The following is an 11,502-nucleotide window of genomic DNA, read 5'->3' on the forward strand; positions in this document are numbered from 1 at the left end:
GGGCGCCCGGGTGCTGGCGAACGGGTGGGTCCGTCATGAGGGGGAGGACGGGGCAAGGGAGAGGCCCGACTCAGGTCACCAGGAGGGTTGGGGGTGCCCGGGTCAGGTCACCAGGAAGCGGGCGCTTCCTGCGGGACCTCGGCCAGGAGCAGGGCACACCTGGGGAGGAAGACAGCTGCCCACACTGGGCGCAGAAGCATGAAGGCCGTGACCCTACGGAAGCCCTTGCTAAGCAGTGAAGGGATGGCTTTCAGCAGCGGCCGTGAGCCAGCCCCGGGCAACAGCAGGGAGCGCGTCTCCCCGCGGCTGAGCCCTCAGGGTGCCCTGGTCGCTCTGAGGAGTGTGTTGGCGCCTCACAGGAGCAAACTAGTCTCCTGCGGCTTACAGGTAAGGCTGAAGCGGAGAGGCAGGTGACTCGCCCAGACTCACTCGGCCTTGGGACTCCAAGTACGGAAGAGGCAGCCACTGCAGAAAGCTCTGCTTCCGTTCCGACCCCCGTGAGGAATGAGGCGCCTACACACACACACACCCACACCCACACACCCCCAGTCTTGGTATGCTCAGCTGTGGGAGGCTGTGTCTTCTGCCTTTGCACACCCAGTTTCTCCACTCCTCCAGGCCTCGGGAGGAGGTGAGCTGAGGAGACAAAGATGAGCTGCCGCCGTCTGCCCCTCCATGGGACAGGAGTGGTGCACATGCCCAGGGGTTAGCGGCTGCTCATGTCTCCAGGTAGGTCTGCACTGGGAATGTGCTTATCTGAGAGGAGCGCTGAGGAACTCTTGCTCCAGGGTGACCCTTAACCTTCAAAACGTGGGCCTCCTCGTCACATAAAGAGCGTCAGGAGCAATGCTCAGCATCCGAACCCTTCCCCAAGGCTCTGGGTGCTCTTGCCAACACGGCACCTCCCGCTCCCACCTTAAGTGGAGGAACCTTTTTGTTGCAATCTGGTTTGCTTGTTTTTATTTTCACAGAACACACGTCTGGCTTTTTGTCAGAAGTCTTCATGGAAAGAGTGGCACGTGGTGGGATGAACATCTTTCTGAAGAAAGTGTCCCATTTGTTAAGCAGTTGGTCTCTGATGAAGATAAAGCTCAGTTAGCAAGGAAACGGTGTCCCCTGAAAGATGAGCCGTGGCCTCGACATCCTTGGGAACCAGGTGATCATTTTGCGTTTTTTGAGTTCTCATCCTCTAACTGCTGTGTGGCCGGACACATTCAGGCTCTTACTGACTGCGTGACGAATTCATCCTCTCTTGAGTTTCTTTTTCATGTCTTAAGCGTGTCTGTTTTACTGTGGTTTGGTTTGCAAGTTGATCTTCAGACTCTGGTCTACCTTTAGTGAATGTCTGTTGATGATAACACCCTCCTTGAGAAGCTGTTCCACAGGTGAGAGGGGACTCGTTCTGTACACCTTCTCCTGTTCCCCTCAGGTAGGAGGAACATAAGATAAACCGTGGCTGGAGGAGCACAATGTGAATTGTCTTGTTGTGTGGTGGTTGTGGTTGGGATGCTCTTGTACGCTAGGTTTGGCACACACAGTCCCCCGAATCAGTACTTTGTGTCTCACAGAGTGCTGAACCCATGTGTGACCAGACCGAGGAGAATGAGGTCTTTCCTGTTGAACGTGTGGTCTCTGGCTGGGATTTATTGTGACAGTTGAGCTGTGTAGTGGCCAAAAGTTCTAAGTGGAGCCACTTGACCAATTACGCCACACATCTGAGGGTCATGTTGAAGACTCACATACATATTCTAGCAGTGTGACCACTTGTGGCAGCTCTGTAGCCCCAGCTGATTTCTTAGAATTTGAGTGATAGGTGTTTTCTAGTGAATAAAGTTTTCTCATGACTAAAAAAAGCAAAATAATGGGTTTCCCATGCCCTCTGTTCCTGCCACTGTTTTAAAGCCAGACTATATCAGCTTATCTGTTTATTTTGTACCTTTCTCTTGGATTTGCTCATTTCACAAATACTTACTGAGCACCAATGTATTATGCCAGGAATGACTGAAGGCACTTACATCTGTAAGGAGCAGTCTTGTTTCACTCTATGGACATATCAGCATATTTATTGCATGCCTGCTCCTCAGTCTGAATCCTGACTTTAGGAGAGATGCTGCATCGTGTTGGTAAATGTTGGAATGGCTTTTAACGTCAACTTGCTTTTAACTGCCAGGTTCCTCTAGAGTTGGCCTGATTGCCTTGAAGCTGGGCATGATGCCTTTATGGACCAAGGATGGTCAGAAGCATGTGGTCACGTTACTTCAGGTGAGGAAAAACAGAAGCCGTCAGGGGTGTGGGTGTGCCAAGAGCCGTTGATGCAGACCTTAACGGGCATCCTGGAGTACGTAACTGTATGGTGAAGAAAAGGTTCATGTCAAACATAGATAGTATTGAAGCACCTGTGATGGCTTCGGGAATGTTTTGACCCTTGCCTGAGTGATGGCCTTCTGATACTGATGTTGGGATAACTGAGGCGATGGATTTTTTTTTAAGTTTAGCCTAGCTTTTCACGGATTACCAGTTTAACTCATAATCAGAAAAAAATCTCAGTCCCATTTTATTTTCATGTTTGGAATTCTTTCAAACCCACATTACAATTTTGATCTTTTTACTATCAGGATGTAAAGGTCTCTTCTCTGGAAGGAGGCTGCATCTTGTTTACTGGTGGAAGGTAGAGTCTAGTGGTTAAAAATGTGGGTCCTGGAAGCAGAATACCTGAGTTTCACTCCTGATTCTGCCACTTACTTGCTATGTTCCTTGGAGCACTGTACCTCATATATAAAAGATGTCATTTCATTCTGTAAAGGAAATGATTATAACCTACCTCAAAAGGTTACTGTGAGCATTGCACAAGATGGCGTCAGGCCCTTGAAACGATGCTAAGTGCCCAGCAAGTATTAGCTACTGTTGTCATTATCATTGTTCTCAGGAAAAAGTCGCTGAAAAAGTTAGGAATCTATCCCTCCCCGGTCACTTGGGACAGCTCAGGTCATCGTTGGGCCTAGTCATAGATGCTGACCCTGCAGGTGGTGATGATTCAGATGAGAGTTTGTGCAAGTAAGTGTGGGTGCTGGTGTGGTGTGGCGAGCCTGCAGACCCTCAGAAGACTGTATTGGCTCTGATTGACCAAGTGTGGGACGGTCATTTCCAGAACTCTGAAGAACTTTGGGAGCTTTCAAGAGTGGCTGGTGGGAGTATAAACTGGTACAACCATTTTAGAAAACAATTTAGCATGATGTGATAAAATTGAGATAGGTGAGCTCTGTGATTTAGCAACTCCACTCCCGAGAGTTATAGAAAACTTGAGCAGGTGTGTCCCAGGATTCCTGGGCAGCAGCATTTAAACCAGCGTCACACTTGGTGCCCACAAACTAGACGTGACCAGTGTCTGTCAGGAGCAGAATGAGCAGGTAAATCATGGTGTACTCGCCACAAGAAATGCTGTACGGCAATGCTAATGAATAGAAGGAAGCTACACACGATACAGAGGAACCTTCCATGGCCGTGTTGAATGGAGGGGGTGAGACACAGAGTAGCACATACAGTCTGAGTCCATGTATGAAAATCTTGAGGCAGGCGGCACCAACTGCGTTTCCAAGCAACGCTTCAAAGGCACTCGTTATCGCCATCGGTGTAGTTACTTCCAGGGAACCTCGGTGTCACCTGGAGGGCTTATACAGTACAAGGACTCCGATTCCTTGGGTCTGGGTTGGGGTCTGAGACTGTGTTCACCAGGTTGCTGGGGACCACACTTGGAGAACTGCTCTAGGGCAAAACCGGGAGCTGAGTAGGAAGAGACCCACGGAGGCTTTGGGGGTTATGCTTGGTCTGGGTGGTAGCGACAGGCATGTTTCTTTATAGACGCTCCTTTGATACACATTTGTGTACTCTTCTGTGTGTTGTATTTGACCATTTTCTTAAAGGTTTATTTAAATGTTTTGAGATTGTGGTTGGTGCTAGAGAGATGATGAGAGAAATAACCTCAGGGAATTCCTAATCGTCCCAGGCTCTCTGTGTGGCTGGTGCGTAATGTTATAAAATTTATCTTGGCACATGCTTAATTTTTTTCTTTCCTAGGTACAAGACTGTCATGTCCTAAAATATACTCCAAAGGAAAAACACAATGGAAAAATGGCAGCCCTGTCTGTAGGCGGAAAAACTGTGTCCCGTTTCTGGGTAAGGCTGTATTTTCACACCTGGAATAGTACACTTTCCATTTGTTTCATTCCACCTGAATGTTTCTGTGTTTTGAGATTGTTCCACTGCCACAAATGTGCGTTTGTCCTGAGGTACGTCCTGTACTGGGAAGGCAGCACAGCTTTGTTGCCCAGGAGTCTGGGAGATGTCAGGCTTGTTTCAGTACCTCCTTCTTTACCTGGAACAAGTAGCTTTACCTCTCCAAGCTGTGATGTTTGTACATCTATGAAATGGGGATAAGACTACCAGTTACCCAGTAAGTTTATCACAAGGCTCACAAGAGGTTTTCAAATGTGCCTGGATTGCAACAGACACTAGGTAGTAGAGTTGGTTATTTTGTTACTGTTCTATGTTTCATTTCACTCCTTCCTGTGGAAAAGCGTCTTACACTTGACACCAACAGCATGTGGGGATTATTCTAGAAGAAGCTTTCAGTACTTGAGAGAAAACTGTGTCAAACCCATATCAGATTATTTTTAATAATGCATTTTTTTCTAAGAATACTAATAGAATGTGGGATTTGTCGTTTAAATGTGAAAATCTGCTCCATGAGTATCCTCTATTGAAGATTGAAAGCAGAGTAAACCTTTCTAGAAATGGCCGTGGTTTTCACTAGCAGGTGTTGGCACATCTTGAGGTTTACTGGGACGTATTGCTCATAGTAAGACAAGCATCATTTCCATTGTAAATTGTTTATGAAATGAACAAGGGCAGAAATTAGGATACAGCCTATACTATCCAGCAGCTGTCAAGTGTCTGTTGTGTGTCTACTAATGACTTCATTTGCTGTCAGAGTTAACTTTTATTTGCCACTTGCACTGAGCCTGTACATTTGTTATCTCATGTAACCTTTCCAGCCTCTGAGGCTGAAGCAGTTGTGTAACTCGTCCAAGACCCCAGTGGTAAGGAGCCTTTCTCTCCTGTCTTGTGTCTTGATGTCTGCCTTCTGGAAGCGTACAGGCTGGGAGGCGAGGATTGATACCTAAACCAGACATCTCAGTACAATACGCTGAATCCCGCAAACTCAGAGCTGGAGGCGGTCTGTTCTGCTTGGGGAACTCCCAGGAGGTTCTACAGAGAGGAGACCAGGAGGAGAATGGATGCAAAAGCCGGATAGAAGGGTCTCTGCAGACCTGAGTGTGGAGGGACATGCCATGTGGATGCCATGCAGCAGACGGGCGCAGCCTGTGGGTGGAAGGCGAAGGAACTTGGCTTCACCCCATAGACTTCGAGGAGCTTCTGAATTTCTTAGCCATAGCGGTGACTTGGTCAGATTGTCATGGTAGTTACTTAAAACAAGAAGAATCAGGTTGGAGAGAGGGTTTTCAGGCAGTTGTTTTAAGTGATTAGGGGGGTTGATTGAAGCTTTTGAACAAGGCAGTTGCATGGGGATTGGAAGGGGCAGGGGTCTGTGAAGGGTTGGGTGGTGTGGGTGTGGTGACAGGACACAGACATACGGCATCTAACTCAGCAGCTGGGTCGGCGCTGATGCTGTCTCCAGGGATGGAGGCGGGAAACGGAGGTTTTGGAGGGAAGGCGTTCGGAGTATTGACTGAAAATCCAGGTATAGTTGTCCTACCAGCGTGAGAGGTGCTGCTCCGTCTGCTGGCTGTTTCCTGTGTGTTAGAGGAGGTAGCTGTTTTTAATGTTATAGTAGAGGGTTCATTTATTTTTCATTACAGCTTTGTCAATATCTGTCCTGCTGTCAATTCTTGACAGATTATTGACTAACAAATGCAGGTTTCAAATAACTGCAACAATTAAAAGCACAGTGAGTTTTTTCTGGGAACTTTTAAAGAAATGCCAAGTGTTTGAAGTTTGTAAATGAGCAGGCTTCATGAGAAGGACTGTGTGGTTTGACAGGTACTGCTGTTTTCTCCGTGGTTGCACTCTGTGTCGTGCAGTGACTAGCACCATCATCTCATCTCCATTACAATTCTGTGAATTCATGGCCTTGGTGCTTGTAAGTCAAGCCTCATGCTGGGATAATTGTTCAGCTCCACCAGGCCTGTGAGCGTGGCTGCCCAGAAAGACGTGCTAGGGAGAAACAAGCAGGGGTGGGGTCAGGGGAGCGGACCTCCGGCCCTGACTCCTGCCCTCGTGCCCTCCACTCGCCTTTCCTGCATCCACCTTCTTACCCACGAAAACAGGACTGGACCCGATGGCCTCTGTTCTCTCCCAGTTCCGAAAGTCTCCTGTTGGGCCTCTAACATTTTAGTTCTCAGAAAAAAATAAAAGGTAAAAAAAATTTTCTTGGGTGCTCTGTTTAATTTACTCTTCTTGTCTAGCAATGAAGGAGTGTTATAGCTAAAACTTTATGAAAATGATACTAACACTGTTAGTATAACTAATATACTACTCATCATTAAAATACTACAGAAATGATAGCACTGCCCGTTCGTGCTCAAGATGGGTCTCCACGTGATTTTTCTCTAGCTTACTCTTGTCGCTCTATTCTCTTTAGGGCGGTCGGATGCTGTGTGCTTGGGTTGCTGGGGACTTTCACTCACTTAGCATACGTCTTTAAAACTGCTATCTAGCACAGAAAGGACTACAAAGGCCCTTCTTCTCCCTCTGTCGCCCAGGCTGGAGTGCGGTGGCATGCTCCTGGCCACCACAGCCTTGACCTGCTGGGCTCAGGCGATCCTTCTGCCTTAGCCTTCCAAGTAGCTGGAATTACAGGCGCACACTACCATGCCCAGCTAATTTTTTGATTTATTGCAGAGACGAGTTCTCACCAAGTTGCCCGGGCTGGTCTTGACCCCACAGGCTCAGGCAATCCACTTGTCGCAGCCTCCCAAAGTGCTGCGATTATAGACTGATAGACTGAGCCACTGAGCCTGGCCCAAAGGTCCCTCTTATGTGATTTCTTCAGGATACGAACTTTGTAGGTTTAGATGATATTTATTACAGTGTTAGGGAAAAGCTCTGTCTGTAAGTGACCTTTCTTAAGAATGGCATGTGAAAATTAAGTTTTAGAAATTTTTGGAAGTAAAGCTTTTTTGTCTGAAAAGAAAAAGAACTTTTAAAACTAAGTATACAGACTTCCTCTTGCATATGGTGGCTGCCAGGGAAACTACAAATAGTAGTTGAATGTAGAGGGTTTTTTTTTTTAAAGAAGGACCTATGAATATAAAATGGCAGATAACTGAGCATTTGGAAATAAATTGATCAAATCAGTTTTATTTATAGTAGTGCTGGAACTGTTATTTTTTTAATTTGTAAAGAGTGTATACCTCTAAGAAATTAGACTACTTTGCCTGTGCTGTTTTGTACCATATTATAAATAAAAACTAATGTGGTACATAATGTTTTTGAATAAGGAGGTTGAGTGACCTTAAAAGTTGATTAAATCAGTTCATCTTAGGAGCAGAGAGGCCTTTTCATTGTGGGAAGGTAATTGCAGGGAACCTTCAAGAGTGGCAGAGAGTGCAGCCTCACAGATGGGCTTATCCAAGTGTGACGGTGCTGTCAGTCTTGTGAATTGCTTTTTGAAGTCATTTGCGTATTTGGAAGTTTAAGAAAGAAAAAAAACACCTCTCTAACACTGCTTCTGGTTAGCTCAGCTTGAACATTTGGTTTTTCTCAAGACTGAGACCTAATTAGTTCTTATAATATTTTGATTTTGAAAGAGAAAAGGTAAAGTATTCAATATTAGTGAAATTGGAAGATAATCAAGCAGTGTTTGTTACTTTGGCTCTTGTTAATGGTTTAGTCTAAACAGTTGTGTAGGGCAAGATGTTTATCTTGTCTGCTTTGTATTACTCAAAAAGTAGAGAATTCTCAGAAGTTCCCGATTAGACTTTAAAAACTGTATTAATAAAATAATATTACGCTTTTTAAATCACCAAGAGAAATATGTGAATGTCAAAAAGAAACTCAAAGTCTGTTCTAAAAATTAGTAAGTCTGAAGTTGGTAGCAGGAAAATAATTTCAAGGAACCACCCTGTTGCATGAAAATGTGTGTCGCCGTTGTTGTGGAAGAAGTGGGTGTGACTGAAGGTGAAAAACCAGAGCTGGGACGAGAGTGATATAGAGCGTCTGTGATATAGAGCTGGGACGAGAGTGATATTCAGCGTGGGGGAAGTGAAAGCATAGGGAGTCACTGGAGCGAGCTCAAGTTGTCCCTCTTGGAGGAAGGGAAGCTTCCTGGAGCACCCTGGTCATTGAACCGTCTCGTGGACCTCAGCGCAGGGCTCCTCAGCATCCGTACAGCCCGCCAGAGAGCCCGAGGAGGGTCTTTGTGGGCTGTAGCCTGGTCCAGAAAGTGTGGCTGACTGAAGACAACTGAGCCCTTACAGAGGGCACTGACAGTTTATGTTTTGCATGGAGATGGATGAGTAGCTGCCGTCTGCTGCCTGTTTGCAGGTTTGGGCAGGCAGGACCCTGGAATGTGGGGAAGGCTTTCTGTTTGGCAGTGTCATCTGGAGTTGGTTCCATTTTCAGCCACTGCTGTTCTTGCTTTGGTTTGGTTTCATGGCAGCTTGGGTTCTTGTGGATTTGCTCATCAGGGTAGGTTGTGGTGTGCATTTCAGGCCTGGGATCCTACAGTGGCTAGACCTGAAGGCAGGCCCGACGCGGCGATGCTGCGCACCAAGACCTGGGGCAGCAGCCGAGCAGGGACAAACGTCACGCCCAGACGGCACGTGTCCTCTACCTGCTGCTGCTTCTCTCCATTCAGTTAGCCCACGTCTTAGTGTCTAACCTGTCGCTGTGCTTGCTTCAAGTCAGAGACACAGATGGATGCCACAGCCTTTGCCCTCCAGGGCTCCGGGGTTGGCAGGCAGACACAGGAGCAGACCCCACGTGTGGCGATGCGGACGATAAGTGAGCTAGCTCCAGGGCCTCGTGCTGGCGTGGGCAGAGGAGCGGTGTGCTCCGGAGGGCTGCTCGGGAAGGGATATGGAGTAGAACGAGCTGGGAGTGGAGCCTGCATTTCTGTTTCCCGAGCTGGAGCGCGCGTCTGTCATCGGGACAGGACCAGCACTGGTTAAGCTTAAGGTGTGGCACTGAGTGGGATCGATGTCTTCCTGCTGTTCCCGCTTGCTTCCTCAAACCATCGGCGAAGCTTTGGAGGTGCAGGGCAGGAAGGATCGTGGCTAGAGAGAGTGGAGTAGGCAGACACAGGCAGGCAGACGGAGAGACCACAGCTGCGGGGCAGGGCCTGGAGGTTCTTGATGATGGCTGGAGAGAAGGTTGAGGGTGAGGAAGCAGCGGGAAGATGGGTGTGCCACCATCCGGATGAAAAAGGCACTCTTCACATCGGGAAATAGTAAATGGTGCAGCTTTTTTGGCAAGTCCTATAAAGGGGGCTGGTGTGGGTGTCTGGAGGAATCAGTGCGGTGGGCTGGGTGCTGAGGAGTTGGTGTGGATGTCTGGAGGAATCGCTGCGGAGTGGCAAATGGGATGTGAGGGAGGGAAGAGTAAAGGGTGACCACAAGGCTTCTGGCCCAAATAGCAGAGGCCTTGAGTTGCCGTTGACTGAAGCGTGGAAGACCAGAGCAGAGCAGGCCTGGGGAGTCAAGGTCGGTGTTGGACTCATTCAGCCTAAGGTGCTGTGCGGTATTGAGCGGTGATGGTGAGTTGGCAGCTGGACATGTGGGCTTACAGATCAGAGGAGAACTTGGACTGAAGTTGGGAATGTGGGGTCCTCCATGTGCCTGAGTGCTGAAAGGTGATGCCCAGAGGCCATGTAGAAGTCCCACAGAGGGTGGCCACCTGCGTCATGCACTGCTGATAGATCCTGCAAAATAAGTGTCGATCGCTGGCTCCGACCACACGTGGAGGTCATCGTGGAGGTCACGGAGACCATCACAGGCACTCTCTGTTTTATGCCGCCGGGGCTGAAAGCACGTGGCTTGCGTGGGTTTCGAACGGGGAGGAGAGGGAGTGGACTCAGCAAGTCTCAGCAGCTTTGCTATTGGGGACCCGGCAGATGAGCTCAGGGACGTGTGGTCAAAGAGGGTCCCTTTTGACGTCGTCATCACTGGTGTGAATTTGCGCCATTACAGATTGTGCTCCTGGTTGCCGCTGATGTGAGTGTGCGTCTGTGCAGACTCTGCTTCTGAGTGCTGCGTGTGACTGTACGTCTTGCTTGGAAGTGAACAGTGAGGCAAGGAGACAATGACCCGATGTCGGCTGTGCACTGTTGTTATTCGTTTGCAGAGTGGGTAAAAGTTGCAGGCTGGTCGTTGTTTTCTTGCGATTGGTGTCGTATACTTGCATTCTAACATTTAATTTACCATGATTATGGGAAATGAAGAAATATATGCTGATGAGATTTCTGGGGTCGAAGGCGAATCCGGCAAGCTTATTAGTGATAGTGCGACAGTGATATAATGATGCAGTATAAACAAAGAAATACATGTTTTATATATATAATATGTATTGTTTACAATCAGAATAAAAATACAAAGTGCAGGATGCTAGTCAGAGTGATGTCTGAGGCAAATACTGGATATGTTGCAACTTTCAGCTGTATTGTGAAAAAGGTGACGGTTTAGAAAAGACCACTTCACTTGTGCTTCATGACAGAAGTTTGCAGCAACTAGCTTCAGAATTTTTTTTTTTTGCCCGCCATCAGTATTAATAAAGTGAAAAATTTGCTGATCACAAGTGTGTTAATATATGAACTTGCACAGCATGCTCATACACTGACAGGAAATTTCCAGTAGAAAGAGAAAAAGAAGGCTTGAAAGAGAGTGGGAAAAGGTCCAGGAAGAAAGCCAATGGGCATGCGGGGTGGGGGGCGTTCAGTGCTTCCAGCTCACCCATCCACATGCTTCCCAGGTCCACCTGGACATCAAAATCCTGTGGGGTACCGATGCCTGGGTCCCACCCCTGACCAATGGAGTTGCTGTCTCCTAGCCCAGGGCCCACGGCATTGGCGTCTGCTTAAAGCCCTTCACGTGCATCACATGTGTGACCTGGAGTGGGCGGGAGGATGCCAGCCTGTGAGTCTGGGGGCTGCAGTTTGGCTAGATCAGCTCAAAGAGAGAGGAGGAAACAGGGCTGCAGGCCTCAGAAGAGGGTGTGACAGAGTTGCCTTGGAGAAAGTGGGAAGGATTTAACCGGGGACAGGAAGGTTGGCCAGGCCACATTGAGACTCGCTTTGAAGTTTGGTCATAACGTTCAGGTGTGACCCATCGTGTTCTCCATTTGCTTTGGGATAAGTGCAGAGTAGGAGAGAAGTGACTTTTCAGGGTTGGGGTTCTTGATATAGAGGGTTTCTAGTCAGAATTGAAATGTGAACACAACTGTTTATTTTCCAGCAGAACAGAGGTCCTTCCCAGTGTACCATCTTTATTT

The 11,502-nt window shown here is 47.8% G+C and overlaps 1 protein-coding gene across 1 annotated transcript in view; it reads left to right on the plus strand.

Annotated features, from left to right (window-relative positions):
• Nucleotides 1-972: 972 nt before the first annotated feature.
• MRPL3 (mitochondrial ribosomal protein L3) overlaps nt 973-11,502 on the plus strand; it is a 36,873-nt gene continuing 26,343 nt past the window's right edge. Inside the window, exons 1-3 of the mRNA XM_021711009.1 lie at nt 973-1,156; nt 2,171-2,262; nt 4,075-4,173. Coding sequence (XP_021566684.1) covers nt 2,209-2,262; nt 4,075-4,173 — 153 coding nt within the window. The 5' untranslated portion in view covers nt 973-1,156; nt 2,171-2,208. The remainder of the gene's footprint in view (nt 1,157-2,170; nt 2,263-4,074; nt 4,174-11,502) is intronic.

The sequence above is a fragment of the Carlito syrichta genome, unplaced genomic scaffold, assembly GCF_000164805.1.
Source record: "Carlito syrichta isolate Samal-C Ts95f unplaced genomic scaffold, Tarsius_syrichta-2.0.1 Scaffold80817, whole genome shotgun sequence".
NCBI classification, from domain to species: domain Eukaryota; kingdom Metazoa; phylum Chordata; class Mammalia; order Primates; family Tarsiidae; genus Carlito; species Carlito syrichta.